Source organism: Toxotes jaculatrix, chromosome 18, assembly GCF_017976425.1.
Source record: "Toxotes jaculatrix isolate fToxJac2 chromosome 18, fToxJac2.pri, whole genome shotgun sequence".
Classification (NCBI taxonomy): Eukaryota; Metazoa; Chordata; class Actinopteri; family Toxotidae; genus Toxotes; species Toxotes jaculatrix.
In genome coordinates, this window is record NC_054411.1 from 17,098,118 (window position 1) to 17,122,253 (window position 24,136).

Here is a 24,136-nt window from a genome sequence, read left to right on the forward strand (position 1 = left end):
CTCTTTGCCGTAGACATTCAGACATCACGGCTACGTGTCAAGCAGCAGGTGCTCTTAAAAAAAAAGCTGTGACGTTCCTCAGTGTTCTGGCCCCACTTCACTGTGTTTTCAGGGAAATTAGCCTCTATCAAAGCGCTGGAGTGCTGCTATTCAAGCTGAGCAGTTGCGTGACTTTAGCAGAGCGCCTCACTCACAGGAAGCTGATTTAATCCTCAAAAAAAAATAGTATAGGTCCCTGACGTGAGCCATTGAAACCCGGAGGCCGTCATAAACCATTCAACTACACTGAATTCATTTGTGAGAAATGCTGTGTTTAATTTGCAATTCATAAAACTTGCAGTACATTAAGCAGACATTATAGACAGTCCAGTACAGGGACTCTTGTGTGTTGTGTCCAATTCAACCCCACTTACCATATGTATTAATCTGACCTTATACAGTAACCTGAAACATACAATTTTAATCTGGTACTTAAATTACATAATTACACATCAGGTACAAAATGTAGAGTTTTAAAAAAGTTAATAATAAAATATAATCTAGCCATGTTTCCCGAGTAATGTCTCAGAAGCATCCTTCACTTACCATCATTTCATTTTGGTAAAGAGTGTAGTTAAACAGTAATGTTAAATGACACATGAAATGTGAATACAGTTACAGTGTAGACAACCAATCTGGACTCTCACTTTTCTACTCCCTAATAATCCCCAGTGACACATTTACAATGCATAAGTTAACAAAAAAACGGAAATTGAAAATTAGACGCAAATCATCAAGTGGAAATGAACGTAAATTAGTATTAACTTTGCTCCCTTGGAGTTTTGTTCCTCTTCCTCCTCCAGCAGAAAAAGCAGAAGTGGTGCAGATACAGAAACAATGATAATGACTGATGACTGTGGATTAAATATACACCAGATATGACGACTCTGTCTGTGGTGGCTACTTTATTACAGTGTATGTGACTGTGACAAAACATGATTACCTATAGCTCACATCACATACCTGTGGCTGCAGAGAAAGAATAACTGTGTGTGTGTGTGTGTGTGTGTGTGTGTGTGTGTGTGTGTGTGTGTGTGTGTGTGTGTGTGTGTGTGTGTGTACAAACTGAGCTTTGCTTTTGCATTGGTCCTGTAAATGTTGGGACTTCAGCACAATTTACATCCAACATCAGTGAAAGAGACAGAAATTTACATTGTCACACATGCATATGCACACACACACGCACACACACACGCACACACACACACGCTGGAGCTGAGCAGAGGTGGAGATACAAAATCCCTCTTTTACTGATCTGCAGGCCACTGGGTTAGTTCATAGATGTGTTTTGCTTTGTTTTCTGATGTAGCCACAAACCTTCATCATCCTTCCACAGAACAAACACGATCAACAAGCACAGAGTATTTTTTTGGGGAAGAGGCTTTCACAATCCCACGTTAAATTTTTAAAACAAATCAAGTTAAGCTTAAAGTTTGGAGATCCTCCTTATATATTCCACCTGGTGTACATCCACAAACGTCCCACGATTTAACTATCCACTGGCGACAGGATGTGGATTTATTGTCTTATCAACCTGAAACAGAAAAAAAAACTGGAGAGAAAATTGTCTCAATAATGGTGACAAATGCATGTTACACAACCTACAGATAGAAACAAGATTTTTAAATGTGTGTGACAAATTGTGTTCACAAATAAACTGTGCAACCCACAAACAAGTAACAATGGGAAAGGAGTTTTTTGTGTAAGTGGCTCGTCACCCTCTGATTACACAGTAACTAAGTAATATTAGATGGAATATTCTTGTCCTGTGGTTTTAACTTTGGCAACTTCAAATTCATTGTTTTTGTCACATTCATAAACTTATATAAAGCTATATGGAGAATCTGTCTAGCAGATGTAACATTATACCATTAGTATAACATTAGGTCATAGTTCATAATGCATTTCATGCATGTTTTGATTAAAACTGATTGATCGTCTTATACTCTTATACTGCAGTAAAACTGTTGTATCACATTTTTTTTTTCAAATTGTTGTAGTATTTGTTTGTGGATTGGACAGTGACCAATTCCAATCACCATTACTGAGACTAATTTCTATCCATGCAAAATTCAGCTTTTCGTCAGTTTTGGTGCAGTCTGACTTAGCGATGTAACTTAGCATGTAAGCTCTGGTCATGTCACAACATCAAGAAACCTTTAAAAAACAAAAAACAAAAACAGAAAGTGCATTGGTAATGTGACAGAAAAACAACCAGACATGACAAAGCAATGATGTGTGGTGTTACAGCAGCCAATTTACAGTGCAGGTGTTAATACTTTCTGCAGTGTTTAAGAACTGTTTTACATATTTTAGCCCATTATCTTAAGACTGTACATGCTGAAAAAGGTTCCAGTGTGGACCACTTTAACCAACTATCATGTCGATGTTATGAAAGTCGATGAACAATGGGCTAAAAACATGCAACGTCACCAAATCGCTCTCTGCCTTTCAAATATTGATCATAAACTCCAAAATAAAACCACATATTAACAGCAGACTGCTCTGTAAAACAAAACGAGGAGAAAACATGAATCACGTTACAGCAGTTTCTCTCCTCAGTCAATTCAACTCTGCATAGATTTAGTTTAAGACACACACAGGTAAAAACTTATAACAGTACTATGAAGCGGAGAGAGAGGAAATACTTTGTTTCCAGCGATGCCTCCTGCCGGGAGCTTCTCTGTGTGCCGAGCGTAGAGATCAGAAGAGAGGTCCTAGTGTTCAAATGTCATTCTGGGCTGTCACAGAGGCACTTACAAAAAAAAACAACACAAAAAAAACAAAGCAATCAGTCACATGGTAACCAGTCAGTGAAGTAATCACTATGATTGATACTAACTGTAATAATAGATAATAACAAACCTTTTATAACTGAAAACTGAGGCTGTGTTTACTACAAAGTCGTCCATTTATTATGGAGGACAGGACTCGTACCACACTGTCAATTACTGCATTATTTATTACAGCAGTGGGGAAGATTCCCAATCAGATCCTGTTTACATCATCATTATTTTTCTATTTACCAGTGAAGGTTCGTCATACACTCACTGGCACCAGAAGCAAAATCTCAACCTTGTGCTTTTGTGTTATGTATTTTTGTGCTTGTTAGACACCAGTCAAACAGAAAAAGCCTCAACGGCTCCTACAGCTCTCTATCTTACACACTGGTCTAGCTGCACTGTAGGTTTAAAAACAGTCCTCGGGGACAGGTCTGTGCCTACCCAGGGAGGTGGTACTGTATCGTGTCCGCTGCAGAGTGGCGTAGCTGGGCTTGTCTGACAGCAGGATGCGGTGGGCTGGAGGGACCACTACTTCGCCGTTCCTCTGCAGGGACGCACACCTGCGAAATGTCAAATCCAGCTTCGTCTGGATGTTGCTGGAGCTGTGAGCGCGCTGTATGTCCACAGGGTCGTGATTCCCAGCCTTTCCGTTCACCAGTTGTACTTTGCAGTTATGGGTGTCACAGCAGGCACTGGCCTTCCTCTCCTCGAGCGCCACTGTGGTCAGCGTCCCATTGGACAAGGACAGTTTGGCTAAATTACTGCCTGCCAGCTTCTCCAGTTGTCCGTGGCCGTCCATTCGCCTCTCTTGCCCCTTGATAGGTGACCTGGGAATGTCTTTCCTCATGAAACCAGGTTTGAAAAAAGATAAGAGGCTGTCGTGGCTGCGACCCTCCTGCCCCCTCTGCCCCCTCCTGTCCTCCGGCTGAATGGCCATCTGTAACAAGTCTTTTTGTGCCCTGGAGGTCACCCCTGTCTGGACCTTGGTTCTTCTCAGAGTGGAGTCTCTGCTCGGAGGTGCACTGTGGCTTATGTGACCCCCTAGAATGGCTCCCCTCTGCAGATGGAGGTCCAGGGTCCTGCCCTGGTCCTGCCTCGATCTCTTAGATGACCTCTGCCTCAGAGAACCATCATCTCTGGCTTTGATGTTGCTGCTGTTACCGACTCCCTGGATGATATTTCTCTCCACACAAGGTCGGATCTGTCCCTCTGGTATTTTGGGGGAGTAACAAGTGTCAGAGCTGGGTCTGTCTGTACAACTAAGGCTGCTGCCACTAGGTGAGCTGCAGTCCTGTCCTACGTCAAAGGCTCTTCCCTGGGCAGTCCTTTGAGGTGGGGTGGCCACCAGTGTGATGATAGGATCTTTGGTACATCGTGGCCGGCGTCCAGACTCCAGGTACTCAACCAGCTCTCCAGGTCGGGTCTGGGATGGGTGTTTGATGCGGTCCTTGGAGCCAAAGGACCACCGCAGCGACAGAACTTTGCTCAGAGTCTCCTTGGGCTTGGTTGGTGATCTCATGCTGACACTTCTGCCTTGGGTCCTGCGGACAAATGGCTTAGCTTCAAACCCATCTGTAGGAAAAGACATGACACATGATACATATGGACCAAGGTCAACTTATAGCATGTTTTAAAGTGGATCTGTGATTGATAGCTGGTGAAATATTGGTATAATTGTATGCAAATAGATAAAATACACAAGCATGAAAACAAGTTCAGTGTTCAGGTTGAAATATTTCAATCAATCAATTTAACATACATTTGGTATTAAATGTAGCATTGTAACAATATATCAGTGTAAAAATACACATTTCAAAGCATTGGACTATTGCCTATATGCCTATTCAAGTGACAATCCTTAAGATTTTAATCAAATTCAAACTGCCTGAGCTGTGATCATACTGAGCCATTATTCCCTACTGCAGTTTTCTTTATGTGCAGCAGTGTCAAGAGACAATTAAAACATACTCTACACACTTCTCCAGAAACCTACTTGTTTCTGCCGTTCTGGGGGGCTCGTCTCCAAACACTGGCAGCTCGGGAGAATCTGGGGCCTGTACGGGCCCTGGGGGTCCAAGGATGGGTCCTCCTGACACCACGCTGCCCCTCTTACTGCCCCCCGTCAGTCTCACCAACCAGTGGTCAGAGGTGGATGAGCTGGTGGAACCTGCAAAAGAGGAGAATGGAGTTAGTTTTTGTGCATGTCAGTTTATTCAAACAAGCCACGGGCAGTCAGAGACGTGTACGCCAGGAGAAAGCTGATTTTCCACAGCTACATTTAGTTCCCACACAAAAATTACAATGAGGAATCAATCCCACATCCACACTGCAAAATGAAATCTGTGTGATCACAGCGTATCATCAGCATTTCTGTCCATTTTGTGAAAGTCTTCATTATGCTGAAACCAAGAAAATGACTGCTTCCCTGACTCCAGGAAATGAAGACCTTTGGCAGCAACAGCCTTTTCTCCACAACCATTGAGAACCCTCATTTACTGGCTAAAAAAAGTAACTGAAATCACACTGAAAATGTGCACTGATTCCGTCAAGAAGCAGGACATCAAACAACTCTGGTAGCCAGAAATTACAAAAGAAAAATAACAGATTTTTGCAGGGGAATGTGTAAATGATGGTGGTGTGAGACGTAACGATATTCCCATTTTCCCTCCGTCAGTTCTATATTCTACCTGACCGTTCTCAATATAACAAGCTGCTATGAAGAATCTGAAAGGGCTAACCAGTGACCGAGGAACTGGCAGACCAGGGTGGGATAGTGTTTCTTCTCTGATAGAAGAGGATGTAGGCTCCACGTGTGCACACCTCCCCTTCTGGAACCGGCTCAGCACTGCTGTCATCGTAGCTGTACCACTGGCCGTCAACCGAGTTCCTACAGAAGGCTGTAATCACAAGAACAAAGGACACAGATGAACTGTCTGGGAGACTAGAGCAAATGAGAGAAAATGTCAATGTGAAAAGGACATTTATAAAAATGTATGTTTTTTTGTGGGGTTCCCCAGGGGCCAACCCTGGGTCCCTTTCTATATGCTGCCCCTGGGGCAAATCATACATAGACATAACATCAATTGTCATTATTATCCAGATGATACACAAGTGTATGTGTCCTTAAAGAATGGTACCAGCGACGTGTCCTTTATTATATCTTGTCTTGTTGAATTTGAGAACTGGTTGTCTGATAGATTTCCTGCAGTTGAGTGATTCCAAAATAAGTGTCATTATTACAGTCCTTATAAGCCTCAGCACTAGCATTAATAACACTCTTGCAACTAGTCTGAGAGCCTTATCTAATGGTGTTAAAAAAAAGACGTCCGTGAGTCTTTTGATGCTCAAAGTCGTGCAGTCCTATTTTGTTTGCCTGATACATTTAAGCATTCCTTTCATTCACATACTTCTGTAATGCTCTTTAGATTACAGCTGATAAAAAAAGCCTGTTGCCAGGCTTTTAACACATTCAAAGAGAAGTGAAGACATCAGACTAATCCTTGTTGCATTTCACTGGTTACTTGTCAGTTTTAGGGATGATTTTAAGGTTTACTGCTCCTTTTTACAGTCATGCATTGTCAGGCTTCTGCTAGTATGTGTGATATTCTGACTCCCTGTGCTTTGTCTTAACTGCTGCAATTTGATGTAATTGTTTGTAATTACTTAATCTTGTTTTATCCTTCATGTTTTGGATTTTATTCACTTATTCTTTCTTATTTTTTTCTTTTGAAAGGTGTAACATTAATAAAGTTATTGTTGCTATTATTCTTATTAGTGCAGGTCACTTCTCAAAAGTTATTCAGACCTGTGTAATGTCCGCCGTGCATTCCTCCATGGTGGTTGCACACGGCATACAGATCGTACAGGAAGTCAGGAGGAGCCAGGTCAGCCCGTCGAGACTGCTTCCACCCAGGCTGCAGAGGGAGCTGGTGGGCACCATGGTTGCGGTTCACCATGTGAGGTGTCATGTCCAGGCCCGCCAGGGGGAAATGCACAAAGGTGGTGAGCTTGTTCCTGCGCTCTCCCACCTGCCTGAAGCGCTTCAGGTGCAGGATCAGGATGTCCGGCAGCGTCCACAGGCTCATCTTCACCATGCCCTGCTGCAGCTGCTTACAGTGCGGGCACTTCCAGGCGTCATCTGGGGCAAGCTGGTGAAGGAGAGAAGAAGAGTGAGAGACAAGAACAGGCATAAACAGCACAGACATTTATCAAACTGCCAGAGCCTGAAAAAAATCGCTCTTCTACTTAACTTTATCCTGATGAATCAAAAGCTGAACCTCCTCTGTTTTTCTTCTTTCCTCTTAATCACATTCTTGGAAATGATGTGTAACTAAACCTTGGAAAGTCACACTCCCTTTGCATAAACAGCTTCATTTGGAACAGGAAGTGTATGGTGAAGCTGTTGCCATGGTTACTGCTTTTGTTCGCTTTTCCAGACTCCCTCTGATTACCATCTTGAATACAGCGCAGTGATGAGCTGTTACATTTAACAAGGTCAGTCATTTAAACTTTACAGTAAAGTTCCAAAGATTTTCTTGTTCTTGGCGAACATCCTGTTTCTTCTGTCATAAGGGTGATATAACTCATGTTGTGTGTCCACAGTGAATGGGTATTTTGTGTATGTGTGGTAATGCAGGTGGCCTCTGGACTCAACCACAGGGAAAAAAATACAAGCGATAGGATAATAATGATGTTTTGTCTTCATCTTTTACAGCACAGAGAGACAGAATGCCACCTAGCAAGTCGTAAGAGAAACACTAATATTGCGATCACAATATCTCTGATTGACATGATTAATAATTTGCTAAATCTGGGATTCTTAAAAAAAGTAAGGGGAAAATGGTCAAAATAAAACTACTAAAATAAGTGAATACAAACAGGGATGCAAACAAAGACATGCAAAATATATAATTCCTAACTTATGAGTCTGTTTATCACACATGCATATGAGCGACCAAAGTTTCTTCATTTAGACTGAAATGCTGGTTATTTGGCTGGAGAACCATCTGCCTGCCTGGACTGATACAGACTGAGCAGTGTCTCCCTCGTGTCTGCAGCTCCACGGTGTGGTCACACAAGGTAACAGCAGCAGCAGCAGCAGTCAGTGCAGTCAAATTTGACTTAACTGCTGATAACACCTCATTGTTTATTTATTTTATCACTCAAACTCAAATGTGATGAAGTGTGGAGGTGTGTGTTTTGGATGTGTTTTGGAATTTTGAATGTTGAGATGAATGAATAGAATGAAGAAATTGACAAAGTGAACTCAGTACAGAGAAATGTATGTGTCATCTGTAACTGTAAAAAAAAACTTTTGTGCTTTCTACTTGTTTTCATGTCATAATAAGAATAACAAAAGGCCTAATTGAGCGTAAGAGAGGCACAGTCTCTGATATATTTTACTTTATTTAGGAAGTATTTACTTTCAGACATCTGGTTTTGTTCAGGCCAGGTTCAGGTTATAAATAATTACTAATACATAATGAAGTTTTGTTAGAAGGATATGAGTCATTAACAACAAGGTTGGAAATTAAAGGTGGGAAAGTCGATCAATATCCTAATCTCTGTGTAACATATTTTTAACTAGAAAATAAAAAATAATAGAACAAAAGAGAGACTGTTACTGTTGAAAAAACTAACCAGAAAGTACTGAAACAACAACACTGACTGTCTTGTCAGACTTGACTGACTGATGATTCTTGATGAGCAGCTCTGAAACAAATGGACGGTTTTAGACAACAACTGTGTTGAATCAGTCTCACTCCACATGATAACGATAGCCTACTCAAAACCTGTCTAACTGCCATTTATAGCCCAGCACACAGGCTGAGGAGAGTGTGTACACACACTCCACATGTACAGGCTGCCTCGAATTTTTCTTCATTTGAATTCTATCGTCTGTTCTGTATAATTTACTTAGAATTTAATTATTTGTCTTCTCTCTACATATACATTCATCTTGTGTTATTTTTATTTGATGGAAAGAAGCAAATAAGTCAAATGTGTCAACTATGTTTAGTATTAGTATAAAATAAAACATGTAAAAATGAAAAACAAAAAACTAGGCTACACATGAACTAAATGAAAAATTAAAGAAAACTTCCATTAACTAAAGATCTTATATATTTCATGCTTATATGTTTCATGATATTTTGTTTGGACATCCATTGTGTATATTGTACACATACGTACAACTATTTAACACTGTTCTTGTTCAGAAATCATGTTCTGGAGTGTATGACTCATAGTTATCCAAAATAAATACTTTATCACTGATCATAGCTGTTGTGAAAAGGAAAAACCACAGTAACTCATATTGTGTGAAGTAAAATGAGAAACAGCAGCTTTTGGGGTCATTTTGTAGCGTTAGTCATATCACCGCTGTTTTCCAATTCAAGAAGAAACAATGAAGAAACATTAAGAACAGGATTAACATCATATTTTCCACAGCAGCAATTTATGGTTCAGATAAGGCATTTATACCCACAGTAAGAGGAGATTAGGTAGGGATTCAGGAGGCTCAGCGTCATGGCACATGGCTGTTAATGGCTGTTACAGGTAACAGGTAGGATAATAACAGACTACCTGTTCCTCTTTGGTGTAGAGCTGGAAGCACTCATCCAAGGTGCAGCTGTACTGCTGGACGTGCTGCTGCTGCTGATTTCTCACACTCTCTGCATCTTTCACCACCTCCTCCTGAATGTTACCAAACAGGCTGTGGACACACAGGACACACAAAACATGCAGAAAGTAGATTTAAGTCAGGTTGTAGCATAATGCTACTGTGGACCTGTGGTGGTCTGTAATAGAAACCACACTGACCAGTCTTTGATTCTGTGCTCCCACTCGATGATGAGCTTCACGTGTGGAGGTCCACCTGAGCCGCACAGCTTCAGAGCTCTGAAAGACAGAGGGGCAAAATTCACTGAACTTTCAAGCTGAGACGCATTTACAGTAAATTTACTGTACCAGCAACGTTATTCAGACCATTTGAAATGCATTTGTATTGATGCTTTTTAACCACTGGGTGTCAGCATTACCATGCTACTTAATGAAGCATGAATGATTGATAATGTGGGCAGAGGAAGAAATGACATGTTTGATAAGCATCATTTGGCAACATGGATGATAACTGCTCGTGCTTGTGTCTTATTTTATGTGTGTGTGTGTGAAAAAGAGACCATGTGGGATTGTATTAGGGACTTAGCTGGGGATATTTCAGGTAGACAAATGTAAAAAAGTTACAATTGAAAGGTAAACTTTACTCACACTGTTATAACAACCATAACCTGAGTGTGCAGGATTTAGAGGCATCTACTGGCACAAACAGAATATATTATATTATTAATAATTATGTTTTCATTAGTGTATCATCACCTGGAATTAAGAATCGTTATGTTTTCATTATCTTAAAATGAGCCCTTCATATCTACATAGGGAGCGGGTGCTCTTCCACAAAGCCTGCCCTGTTGTGCTGCCATGTTTCTACAGAAAAGTCAGGGGATCACCAAAGTTAGTATGATTCATTCTCTGGAGACCATGCATGTCTGTGTAAAATTTCATGGCAATCCATCAAATAGTTTTAGAGATATTTTAGTCTAAAATTTGAAAAAATGTAAGATGTTACAAGTCCGTGTGTAATTAGTCATTTGCCCTGTATAAGAAACACAGTCATGTATAAGACACACAAAGACACAGTTTACAGAGGCTGACAAAAAAGAGCAAAGTACACTACAAAAACTTGCACTGGTACATTCTTACACTGTTTGATGTGGGTTGACTTGGGGACAGAGCATATTTCTGAATCATTAGAGTTCAAACACTATCATTACATTAGTTTCTAGGATACAGTGTGCTGAGCATTTGCATTTCAAAAGATTTCAAAGGCATTTGCCCCCATCAGCACCATTCAACGAATGAATGAACTGTTCTTAGCAACTACACAAATGGAAGTCCTTTCAAGACTTTGCCAAAATGCCCCCTTTGAAACAGCAATTCACTTCTGCAAGTGAAAAGCATCAGACACGCATTCATGAAAAGGGCTAAAATGTCTGCACATTTCAGATGCTGCTGTAAAATCATGTCTAACCTTTACAGATGGGATGATATATGATATTTAAGAAAAAGAAGATGAGGCAGCAAACATCGGCTTCAGAACATCTGTTTAGACAGTATCAATCAACAAGAAATGCTCGACTTTAACAACTTTAACAGTCACACTGGTGTGTAATGCATTTTTATATTAAAAAAAAATGTCTTCAGAAACTGGCTGCCTGCCTGTAGTTCTCAAGAATCACTTTATTAGATTAGATTAGAGCAGATTTAAATTGCATTAAAAATGATTACATTAGATCAAATTGGAATTAGCTTGTGGGAATGTTGGGTCATTTCAGTGTTGAAATGTTTGAGCATAACACCAGTAATTCCACAACAAAAGGACACATTTAGAATAATCTAATAATTCTCTAGTCTAAAAATAGGTGATTGTAGTGTCCAGTCATCCAGAAACGCTGCACGCTCACTGTGTTCACACCTGCAGAAATGTTCTACTTGCCTGTGCATACATGGAAGTGGTATGCTCTGTATATCTACTCTAGAAATGTGCCCACAGATAATCCTGTCATGCACACACATCAGACGATGCAGGACCTTTTATTGCACGAATGGTTATTCACTTTTATTTGGCATAACAGGCTGTGCAACTCTGGGTGCTTCCCAAAGCTGCAGCAAACGATTCAGGATTCAACAGGAAGCAGAACAAAAAGCCAATAAAAGGTTAAAAATGTCAGTTATGCATGTGTACGGCGAGCTCTGGTGAGGGAGGGAGAAGTCAATTAACACATCCAGAGCAGCAGCACGTTACAGGACTTGTTTGGATGTGTTCAGAGTCAGCTCATGCTGATCAGCTGAGTGTGCGTGTGACGTCAACCCTCCACCAGAATTATTTTCCATACCCTCACCTGTCGACAGCAGGGTGGAAGAGTGGCCGCGCGTCCTGAGGTGACAGGTAGCTGTAAAATGCTGATCCTCCCACCACACGGATGTTGAACAACACTCTGGTATTCTGAAAGGGGAGCATGACAAAAACACAGTCTCTTTAAACACTGTTTCAAACATCATGAACACTTTATATATTACCTTGGTCCATTTGATTGCAGTTGTACTACTAACTAAACAATACTGGCTTTTTTTGGATTTACAGCCATGAAATCTGATTCATGTCACCTTCAGGATGAACTACTAACAACTCTGGCGATCCTTTTCTAGTTTTCAACTAGCAGCATTATCAGTTTAAAATTTTTATTTGTCCAGCATTTTGTCGCCAAATACCTGCAGAACTAATAACATTCAGCTCAGCTGTACTTTGTGTTCACTGCTAATCAGCAAATGCCAACATCCTAAGATGCTAAACTAAAATGAGGAACATGATAAACATTATACCTGCTTAACATCAGTATGTTAGCTGATGTTAGCATTCAGCTTAAAGCATTGCTGCACCAAAGTACAGCCTCACAGAGCTGCTTCCATGGCTGTTGTCTCATAGTTTTTGTCCAGGTCTAAAATGAGAACTGCCACCACACATTCACCACAAACAAATTATGAGAAATGTAACTACTTGCTGTTATGTGTTATTCGATCCATCATGGTTTTGTGTAAATATGGTGAGATACTTTCATCATGCGAAAATGAGAACACATTCACTAACTCAGAATTTTGAGGAAGCAGCAGCAGCAGCAGCTATGTTTCTCGTGACTTTTACTGCGATGAGGAATAATGACTGCTCAGTTTGGAGACTTCAGGCCATAAAAATGTGGACTGAAATGACTTTATGAGTCCAAAGTGTGTGTGCAAAATCAATTTTGTTTGGTTTGTTTCATTACTGACGTGTCTCTTTTATTTTCATTAAAGCAGAGGATGTGCAGTTTTCTAAACAGCAAATAAAGGTGTTTTGTACACTCAATGGGCAATGCTGGTGCTAATGTGCTAATGTGCACCAGCATTGCCTTTATTTCACCTTCATTCTCCATTTCAACAGGTACACAGGCCTCATCTTATTATCAAAAGACAAAACAGGCTGAGTGATTGGTTTCTGCAGCAAATAATAATGTCAAACATTTAACCACCAGAATCAGATGGGAAATTCTTTCTCACATTTATTGTCCCCCGTAATGGAAGAGAGCGACCAGGGTTTATATTTGATCAGACTATCTATTAATCTTTATATGGCACGCAAAAATAAGGTCAAACGCCTCAGAATTTCCATGGAAGGCCCGTGCCTTTGCAAATGAACCATCATTAACACTTAGGGCTCTATTTTTATGAATTCAGCAGTGTGGTGCCGAGGGCTGGTGGGTGTGTGAGAAGTTGTGACAATCATGGCAAATCTCAATCCCTACTTTCACTGAATAAAGCGACCAAAATACTGTGGAACAAAAGTTTGCAGAGCAGCAAAGTGCACTCATGGCGACGTACACCAAGATTGCTGCTGGACAGTCATGCTGCCGCGCCCTCTGCACCACCTCTCCTCCCACTGTGGCATGCAGCAAGATAATAAACTGGTGCAGTTGAGGAAATAACTTCAGAGCTTTCCAGGAAAATACCAGTTCACCACTGCATTTCGCCCCATGTGCCAGTACATAAATAGAGCCCTTAATGATAAAAAATCAGTGTTTACAGCAAACACGGTTCAAAAACTTCATTAAAAATATCCCTGTGTTGATGTTTTAGTTGATATTTACATGCATGTGTCACACTATAATTTCACTTGGACAGCTGCTGAAAACTATTTTTAAAAAAAAATGCTGAATTGGGAGTGAGCTTAAATTTACGCTGGCACATTTGTGCACACTGAGGGTTATATTTAACATAGATCATTTTGCTGTGCACAGGCTAGAGTCACAAAAAGAGGAGTACAAAGTGGGCCATCATGAAATTTAGGTTGAGACCTGCAACAGACATTTTGAGCTCACAGCTTTTTTCTTTGTTATTAAATACCATCTTACAGAAACAAAAACCTCAATAAATCCATAGATAATCGGACAACTCTCTCATATCATTCTCAACTGTTGAGAAGAAATACTAAAAAAATAATAATAGCTTTTCTCCCCGTCTGAAACATGCTTATATTACTCTGAGATCTGCAGAGATTGGAGGTGCTTTAGGAATGAAGGAGAGCTTTGCAAAAAAATGAAATTGATTTCCTCTTGTTCCAGAGAAATCTAGTGTGCAGCCCACTCTGAGTTTTGCAAGGAAAGCTCAGTTCAGCATGATCTTTCCTGATGACGAGGACGAGAACGGCAGAGCAGACAGCAGATTCCTGGAAAATATTGATATGATGAACACAGGAACCCACTGGAATGCACAACCCTTGGGGGGGGGGGGGGGGGGGCTACACAATACTTCTGAATTTCTGCCTCACATTTACAATATACTGCACTAATGAAAGTATCTGTGCCAGTCAGCTACTGAAATACTGCAGCAACTAATACTTAAGAACTACTTGAGGGCCAAGTAAAAATGTGCTCCCATGCCCTCATTCTGTACACATATAGAGCTGTGTAATTAAGACTGTATTATCTTCTCTACAGCGTTTCAGCATCATGTGTTTATAGACACTGCAGGCATCACACTTCCCTGTGGTGTTTAGGTGCAGTGCGTTGCTTTTCAAGAGAGCTCATCAACTTTTCTGTGTGTTCATTTTCAATCTGCTGAAAAAAACAAAACAAACTGGAATGCTGAATGACAAGTTTAAACCCAAAATGAGTTTTCTTTTTATTACAGACTTGTTTGGGCTCTCTGTGGGTTCCAGTGAAAGGCTTGTATGTACATGTGAAGACCACCCAAGGAGTCCTACTAATTCCAACATCTCACATTGTTTTTTTCCCCCAAACATTGTTTAGGAAAGCAGGGGAAAATTTCTTTAAAACATGATACATGCATTTCCAAAGGTGTTTGTAAAGCTGCCGACTGCTTCAACACCAGGTCTATGGATTAGATATTTCAGACTGACGTGACCGTGAACGTAAACCACTCCCTCAAACAGCAATTTTCCAGTCACAGTTTAATTTCATGACAGGCCTACCACGCTCTGAACCTCTCCACATGTTGAAGTGGTGTGCCTGGGGCTGTAGTAAGAATTATACTTTAAAGAGCTTGGACGCTGGTTTCTTTTTGTTTTTTACCATCTCCAAACCCCAAAATGCATGAGATAAAGTGTAAGGAATTAAGTAAAGACTTGTGTTGTGTGTGTTTGTCTGCTAAAGCACAAGCTGAAAAAGTTCAGCCTGTTCAGCAAACTAGCCTACCACCTACAGTGTTAACGGTTATGTTAGAGGCCAGAGGCATTTCATACTACATAAGTTTGTGAGGTCAGTCATATCAGAGTTTGAGCTAATGGTACTGGATCACTGGATTTTGAGACGTTTATGCTCCAGCAACCCCAGTCAAACTTTCTATGTAACACAGCACAACCTTCTGCAAACACGTCCTCATCTTAAAAACCCTTTCTCTCTTAACATGAAAACAGAATTCTACTGATCAAAAATACAAAGCTTAAGTCCAGCCTCTGTCTTATCTAAGCAGCTGGTTATATTGGAACAAAAAAGGAAAGAAAAAAAAACTGGAGTTACATTTTTCCTTATCATATACTAATCATGTTACCTAACTAGCTACTAACTAACTAGCAGTACAAAAGCACTGCTGTTTATTTCAATGTCTTCTACATAGATTACAAACTGGTGAGGATGCTTACACTGAGTTTTACACTGAGTTTTTTTAGCATGATTTTAAGTATGCAGCCACACTTAAGTTTTTTTTGTTTTTTTTTACGCTTTTCAGTGTTTGAAACATTATCAATCTGATGTCCTTATGATGCCCTGAGACAGAAATCAATTTTTGAGCACCATATCAGAGACCATGGATTCCCATGTTTGTTTTCCTCCCAGTAGAGGCAGATGAAGAGGAATATGTGAGAATAACACCAGAAACAGAGAGGTGTAAACACATTATTGTGTGTGTGTGTGAAAAACAGTAAGTGTGACTGGGAAGAAAAATGAACAAACAAGCGTCTGAGATCTGGTCAGGCTCTCTGGTGGTCGGTGTCATTCCCGTCAGCGTGACTGCCGAGACGAGGAAGAGAAAACCTGTGAAAATTCATTGTAGCATCCTGTCAGAGGAGCTCACAAGCACGAGGGCCCCACAGACACTGGTGGAGACTCGAATGTTTGTAATGTTGCCCCATGAGAAAATCCTTGGTCTTGCTTCCGACCAAGGTTAATCACTTCTAGTGTTCGGCAAGGGCTGTGTGAGGTGGGGAATGTTTCAGGCATTGTTTGTGCCTGACAAAGCAAAAGATCTCCAATTACAACCCGTGCAAAGAGCACCGTGTTTCATTATGTTGTGAGTTTTTGTGTTTTGTGTACAGTGGATTTACATTTGTCAGCGTTAGAAGCATTCAGGGCCAATACTCACACTTTGTGTTGCATACCACACTTCATACACCTGATTCTCTATGTTACTAAAAAGCTCCACACAACTAATAGCTAAATCTAATATAAAATCCCAGCAGTTCACGGTCCGCTCATCAAAAATGGAGTCCTATTCCAGGTTTGCATCAGAATCCTGTGTAGAAAGCGTGTGATTGTGTGAGAATGGTTATCTGACTTTTTCTTGTTTTAGTTCTGTAGATGACTTTGTGCTGTGGGATATTATATTGCAGGGTCTGCCTTGGTGAGCATCATGCCAGCCACTGTTAAAATCAAGTTGTCAAATGATGTGAGTAGCAAGGAAAATGGCTGTCAGTGAGGCCGTGTTTTTGTTTTTGAATTGCATCTTTGCTGAAGCTAAAATTAGACAGAAGCGGAGAGATACACTTGTGAGCGTAATTTGATGCAAGAAAACTACAGATTCAGTTGAGATGAAAGATTTAGAGCAAACATCTGCTCAGAGCATTGCTCCTTTCTTGGCAGAGGTAGGCTCCAGCAAACTGATTATACTGTACAAGCCTGGTTTTAATTAAATGGCTGACAGCATGGGGCACAAAGGAGACTACAGATCTCCAACCGAGTTTCTGAAAATGTTGCACCTGACTCTTCTCTTCCTCTCTCTCTATCTCTCTCCCCTGGTACCTCTCAAAGAGCACGTAATATAGAGCAAGTAATATGCAGCAAGCTGGTCAGTTTTCTTGTAAAGTCCATGCTCTATATGGCTCTTTACTGCAGCTGTGTCAGTTGACACCGATCAGAAATCTGGCTACATGATTAACAGCATGCTACCGCACACAGTCATATGCTGAAACACAAGCCAGTGTACAGTACGAGCAAGTGAACAAGCAGAAACAAGCAAGAAAATGGACCCTCTGGCTTCAGTGAAATAAAATAACTGATTTGTCAGTGACATACAGCAGGGGTGCATCTAAGAACACTATGCTGTTGACATTTCTGTCATTGCGTCCCGTGTTTTACACTAGGGACACCATCAGTGGAGCCTACCATGCTTCTTTTTAGCCGTGCGTGGACGATTGACGGGCCAGCGACCTAACTTCTGACTGTTTCAGTCCCATTAGCAAACACTGCCCCGCTGCCTGTCACAGCAATACATATGCAAATCTATTATAATGCACATTGTGAAGGTAAAATCAGGCTAATACCATATAAATTAAAGGTTTCGTGACATGAAAAATTTAATAATCTGACAAATGATGGAAAATCAGCATTTTGTTTCTTTGTTTCTTACTTTTCCTCATAAAGTAATAGTTCAACATTTCCGAAAATATGTTTATCTGCTTTCTGGTAGAAAGTTAGACAAGAAGATTGATACCACTCGTGTCTCTATGCTGCATGTTTGGCTGTAACTCAAGCTCCAAATACAAGGCCTTGCTGAAACTTTACACATTGCTGATTTAGCATTTAACTTAATATGAATTATGTATAATTTACCTACACTTTAGTTTTTTAAAATCTGTTTTATTTAAAGTTTCAATTACTTTTCCATCCTGTGTACACAGAGGGAAGAAGATCCTAAGACTGGACTGTTTAATAGACTGCACTGCAAACAGCTCTGACCTCCTGAGAAAGTCCAGTATTTACTCTTTAATACTGGCACCAATGAAGGCAGAGGGCTATTGGAACCAGAGAGTGTAGCAGCCACAGTAACTGTGATAGGCCAGTTTTGCTGCAATGGGAGATGAGTAGGCAAACGTAATGTTCCCAGGACAAACATGACTGTGCACAGAGCCACTGAAGTGGTTTTAAACAGGACAAGCGTAGAGGCTGCTGTGTCCACAATCTACTGATTTATTAACACACAAAACAGGGAACAAATGGCCTGAATGAAGGGAACAGCCATATGTGTGTCTCTACCTCTCTTTGACTGTTACTGTCCCTACAGAAGACCATAACTTGTCCCAAACCAGTTTACCTGAGGAATCCAATCCCTCTCTGCCTCCAGCTGGTGCTTTGAACTCTCGCACCTGAACCACACAGTGTGTTTGTGTGGGCATGCTTTGCACTGTCCCAAGCCAATAAACATGTCTTGGAACAGGTGCACCAGCCGGGATGGCAGGAGGGAACCATGTCCCCCTTTCCGCCTCCAGCTGGTGCGCAAAACTCGCCCGCCCACACTATACAGCTATAAAATATAAGTTTTACAGGCGTCATGTAACAATTTCTATTGAGTAATTTCAAAGGCCCATATTGTAACTTAGGTCGAGGGTTTTCTGGTTGTGGTCGAGGTAAATAAAAATTAAGTAAATAATAAATCTCCCCACTCTAGCTGATGTTGTAGCAATTGTTCGCAGATGTTTAGGAGTGAAAACTATCATACTTTTGTCCATTGCACATGACAATCCATACCCACTGCTTTAAGCTGAGTAAGGTGAGGTTGGAGTTGGAGTTGTCATGTTAATTTTTGTCTCTTGATTGGATGTGAACAGATCATTGCCAGTTGGCAGGCAGGCTTTAACTGGACGATATGGGTTCAAGCATCTGCCATGCTAAACAGTCCCTATCCGAGTTAATGAATCCCTACCAGCTCCTGGTGCTGTCGGGAGGCAGGAAAAATAAACTGAAAACATGGATAAATTATCATATTATTATATAAGTAGCTGTCCAGTACCTGTGCCTGAGCTCCACTGATCATCAGGTAATAAAGTTTGCTGAGTATGCTCTGCTGCAGCTGGTCCCAGGAAATAGACCGGTCCTCCCTCATTAGAAATGGAGGTCCAAACCTTAAATGGGGATAGAGGAGATTAGTGTTACAGGGCCAAAACACATATACATTTTAAAAATGACATCTCATAGCAACCCTGCTTAACCACTCCACATGAGCCCTGACCAGCTCATCCTTATCCCATTCTATTGTAATGTAAATAATTATTTATTAACATTATCAGCATTAGAGCAGAATTCTCATTACAGCCTTTCTATGGAAGGGAGGAGGGAGATAAGGAGTGAAAACAGCTGATGAGGAGAGGGACAACCACCATTTCAAATGATAGATCACGTAACACATTTATTATAATACACATTTAATTGAGGGCAGCCCTCCATTGTATGAGTGAGATTTATTAGTGTGAGACCACGTGAGCATGCATGTGCATAAGGACACAAAGACATGCACAGGCACATACACACTGAATGAGAAAGGGGTACTATACAACTGTAGATTAAACAATAAGAGTATAAGGATAATTCATGAAAAATAAGCTTGTTTGTTTTTCCATTTTTCACATTTCATGCTTTTAATTTTTTATTTTTGCAGACTTTGAAATAAAACAGTAGAAACCAAACAGATCCTCTGTCATACAATTTTCCCATTGGATCATAAGCAAATCCCATGGAGATCCTTAAAATAAATTAGGCTGGATTACTGTTCAGGATGGTAACCATTAACATTCTGTGGTGGCCGCATGACCACGACAAGGGAAAACAAAATATACACAACAAAATGGGAAGGAAAAGGACTTAAATTTACAATTAATTTAATTGGAAACTGCTATGGAGCAAGAGACAAAACAATTCCATAATTTTGATGTAGGCTAAGTGGCTGGTTAACTTAAATTCAAAGGCTTTTTGTTAGCAACTTTCTTGCTCCTCATTCACATATTAAATGTTTTCATGCAAACAACCGAAAAATTAACTCAAAAGGCAGTGAAAACATTTACAACTCTGACATCTTGTAATTTGATATCCCTCTAAAAGGAGATTTTTCATGGGATCCTGAAGTGAAATCTATTAACTACTTCTGAGTTCACAGTTATCTATATTTATTTTTCACCTGCCACCACAGACATGAGAATCAGTGTCAAGGTGTAACAAAAATGAAATGTCATGATATGAAATTGTTAACACTCAAGAGCAGTAATGCAAAAACAGTGCAACACTTGCGCTTTCACACATAAAATGTGAAACTCTATGAATTCCTATCTACTGCTTTCTGTCAGTTTCACAGTTTAAACAAAGCAACAACACAGAGAGCTTTCACACTTTGCTGATTTTCAGAAATGTACCTGTGATGCTATCCTACAGAGAACCAGAGCGGGGAAAAAAAGTATGTGACTCCAATGTCATTTTCTTGGCACAGACAAGTCCTCCAGCTGTCATCTGATGAGAGTGAGATAGGTTGGTGGTTTGATCAATGACAGAGAGGCGTTTGAAGGAGAAACTGAGGCGCCGACCCTCATGGATGGGATTGGACTTTCTCACAGCCGTGTTGGCGAGCTCACCTATATTGATCTCTCTGGACTCTGTCAAGGAGACGGGTGTCTAATGGATGTCTATATCATGCCAGATGTCAGATTCCTCAGTCGTTTGATTTGAAACTCATCTCGCAGCAGGTCCTTTCTCTAACAGGGAGCAAACATGACCTTGACATGCTCCACCAGAGCAAGGCCAGATATAAAGTGTGGTCTACTACTGGTCTACTAATACTGTACGTGGAACTCACATTTAGTTAAAGGCTGTTAGTAACGAAACCAGTGAAAATCTTAATTTGTGATTTACAATCACAATGTGGAGAAACTCAAAGCTTGACGGACTTGCCGTGTCTACTGTGATTATAGTTGATAAGCTATGATTGGACAGTAGCTGTTCAACTGGCGATTGGCTGTTTGATTGGCGGCCAACTTATTTACCTAACAGCCTGTTGGCCGGCCCCTGCAGCATTGCACACCAACAGCAGAATCTTGACTGGGACGCCCTGGTTAAGGAACTCAGACGACAATGCCCCAGATGAAGGTAACCTCTGACCCTCAGGACCAGTGGAGTATGGAGACGATGGCAGGCTGTGATGGTACCCTGGCAAAGGAGGGAAAACACAGGAGAAATTAGAAATCTTATTATACTTTCTATAGATAAGATTACTGTTTTTTTTGATAAATCTGGCTGATGCTGATCAGATTTCCCATTCTTTTGGCAAACAGCTTACTTTCACATCATGATATTTCACATTTTCTCCTTCAAAGGAGAGATGAAAGATCAAATACCGGAAATGCGATCATTAAGCTTAACACCTCAAACAAGGAGTGAGGAGGAGAATTGAGATATATAAAGTGGCGAGACAGCAGCTTTCTATTTGGGGAACAGTGATTCAGAGGGGAGAACAGATGGACCAATGGCTGCCTGCATTCTCAGCAGGAGGTCTTATCTGATGCAGCTTCTGCTCCACATCCTGTCCTGGTGGGGTGCCAAGCAGCACTTCTCTCCCATTCCCCTCATGTCTCTACCGACACAGAGGAGTGTGACTGAGCGAAAATCTGAGATTATAAGATCCTCGTGTGACGTGACGTCAGCGGCCACCTCTGGGTTTAGCGCACAGGCCAGAACCTGAGACGTTCGTGGTGATAAATCACATGGTAAATTAGACTCTCAGACACAGACAAGAAGGTATTGATTGACCACGGTGGCTGCGCCTTCCCCAAACTTCTCATTAAACACTGTTGTTTATATGTGACACATTATTCATCACTGACATAGCAAATGCCACTGCTGAGCGTCCTGTTACCAAGATCCTTGTAAAGCAGCCCGTCACTGTGTTAGCACATGCCTTCTCTTACAGAAATAATCGGGGTGTGAAGACATTAAGCTGTGCAATGCATGAAGGGCAAGACCTATTCAATACTAATCAAAGTCTACATATACACCACCAAAGTTAAACCTCTGATTGCAGTGTCTTGACCCTGAGAATGGGAGTAATGATAAGTATGCACAGCTTTTCATTTATTAATGTCGTTCTAATCAAGCAAGTGATAAAACTTGCTTTAATCGTGCGCTGTAATTTCCATGAGCGGACGACCTCTGACAGCTGTGGGAATGATTTATGGGGGAAAATCTTCTTTTAAATGCCCAGTGAAATATGTTCATGAAACAGCAATAAAATGCAGAGTTCACCTCCTGGCCTGTCCCACAAAGATTTACACAGAGATGCTGGGGAGGAGACCAACCTCTCATTGCTCATTAAATCAAAGTTTTTGTGTGGGTATCTGTCATAAAATGCACTTTTTCTACACATTTTTTTCAAGGCTCCTGTTGCTGCTCTTCTGTTTTCTTCCCCTCTTGTTTACAGGATGAATAATGGTAGAGGTATAAGGTGTGTGTGTATCCTTGCGTTTCAATACTGTTGAACTATTCCCACAGCTGTACTACTTACAGTGCCAACAATTTGAAAACATGGATCATACACACACACACGCACACGCACAGACACACACGGGCACCACACCAAAAGTTAAGTTTATTTTGCCGACATACCTGTTGATTATAATCTCTTATTATCAAAAAGCCTCTAACTAATTCTAAGAAACCGCAGGAAGCCTGTGAACCCATCATTCCTCTGCACTCTCAGGCTTCTTTCATTGTCTATCAGACACACACGATGAGCCAGACTAAACATAGCCAGGCTATGTGAAAGCCCATAATTAAACACCTCTGCCCCTTAAGGAATCTCCTCCACCCACAGCTACAGTACACCCCCCCAATCCCATTAGCCGTCTGCTCAGTCATAGAAAAGCTCTTTGAACAGAAATGGTGGTTATATACGTACATGCTAACTGACTCAAGTGTATTTAGATGTTCTAATCCATATTTATTTTTACATATTACATAATAAATAATTTGTTTAAATGAACTTATGGAACTGAAAATGTGACACAATGTGCTTATTTGCTAAAAAAAAAATGAAAAGAACAAAAAGAACAAATGAGATTATGTGATTTTATAAGATGGAACTTGGTTTCTAAGTTCAGCGTGCGCTGGTTCTCATGCGTGAGTGAGTAAACTAATGTCATTCATGTTTAATCTTGTCTCCCAAATTACTTAATTGTCACATTTTATTGGTTTTCCTGCTTAAACAGAGCAATGCAGCCCCTGTGGGTTGGATGGATTTTATGTTACAAGTGACAAGAGATTCATGCAAACTTTAACTGGCAACGTGGGGCAGGCTGATGCAGATAACATCACAACTAATAACTTTAGTGCTGTTGGATATTTGATTTTATTGAGGTAGTTTGCCAAATAAGACTATGAGTTTGTGAGGTGAGCTCAATGCAAAGGTCAGCATGCTAACTTGCTCCCAGAGACAATGCTAAAATGAGAAGAGGAGAGGAAGAGTTACCACCAAAGTCTGAAGGCTTCATCCTCTGCACAACATAATATCTGTTCCAATTTCTCTTTAATCCAAATTCTTTTTGAGATAGTTCAGTCTGGACCAAAGTGGTGGACTGAACAACTGACCAATCCTTGACAGGTTGAAACTGAAAGGAAAGAACCACTGGTATGATACAATACACTGTAGCAGCAAACCATACTTATGGCAGAAATCTGCAAAACTCATGGCGGTCTCTGCTGTTTATTACATGTAAACAATAAACAGTCCATAAGATTATTAACAAATCCCAAACCATAGTATGAGAGCTGATCTCATTTAACCAAAAACTGGGCAATAAATAAACAGGAGGAAGGGCCTGCTCTGTGTTTGTAAAAGAGATGAAAGAATGTGAAATGGATCTTTAACTGTCAAAGCCAATTATCTGTTTCCAAATATTCTTTGGCAGGTGATCCTGTGCACCAGTGCACCACCGCAAATCCCAAACAGAGAGGATTTCTCCTGCAGATGACACTCGTGAACAGCGCTTTGAGATTTTATACAATATTAATTATTAATGAAAACCTCAATTACTTCATTGCCAGATGGTAAGCTCATGAAAATGCTCCGATCCAAACACAAACACAGGCACTTAATCATGTTTCCACTGTCCTCAATTCACCAAGAAGACATGATCAGTCTCAGAGTAATGTTTAAAATGTCAGCAGCTCTATCAT

The 24,136-nt window shown here is 40.7% G+C and overlaps 1 protein-coding gene across 2 annotated transcripts in view; it reads right to left on the reverse strand.

Annotated features, from left to right (window-relative positions):
• Positions 1-313: 313 nt before the first annotated feature.
• Positions 314-24,136, reverse strand: part of usp43b (ubiquitin specific peptidase 43b) — a 56,881-nt gene continuing 33,058 nt past the window's right edge. Inside the window, exons 7-16 of one of the 2 annotated variants that reach the window (XM_041063418.1) lie at positions 20,953-21,115; positions 18,936-19,047; positions 11,783-11,886; positions 9,645-9,722; positions 9,408-9,537; positions 6,628-6,970; positions 5,561-5,719; positions 4,816-4,989; positions 3,264-4,394; positions 314-2,794 (exon numbers count right to left, since the gene is read on the reverse strand). In XM_041063418.1, the coding sequence (XP_040919352.1) occupies positions 2,784-2,794; positions 3,264-4,394; positions 4,816-4,989; positions 5,561-5,719; positions 6,628-6,970; positions 9,408-9,537; positions 9,645-9,722; positions 11,783-11,886; positions 18,936-19,047; positions 20,953-21,115 (2,405 nt within the window). In that variant the 3' untranslated portion in view covers positions 314-2,783. The other variant, XM_041063417.1, reaches the window with a different exon arrangement.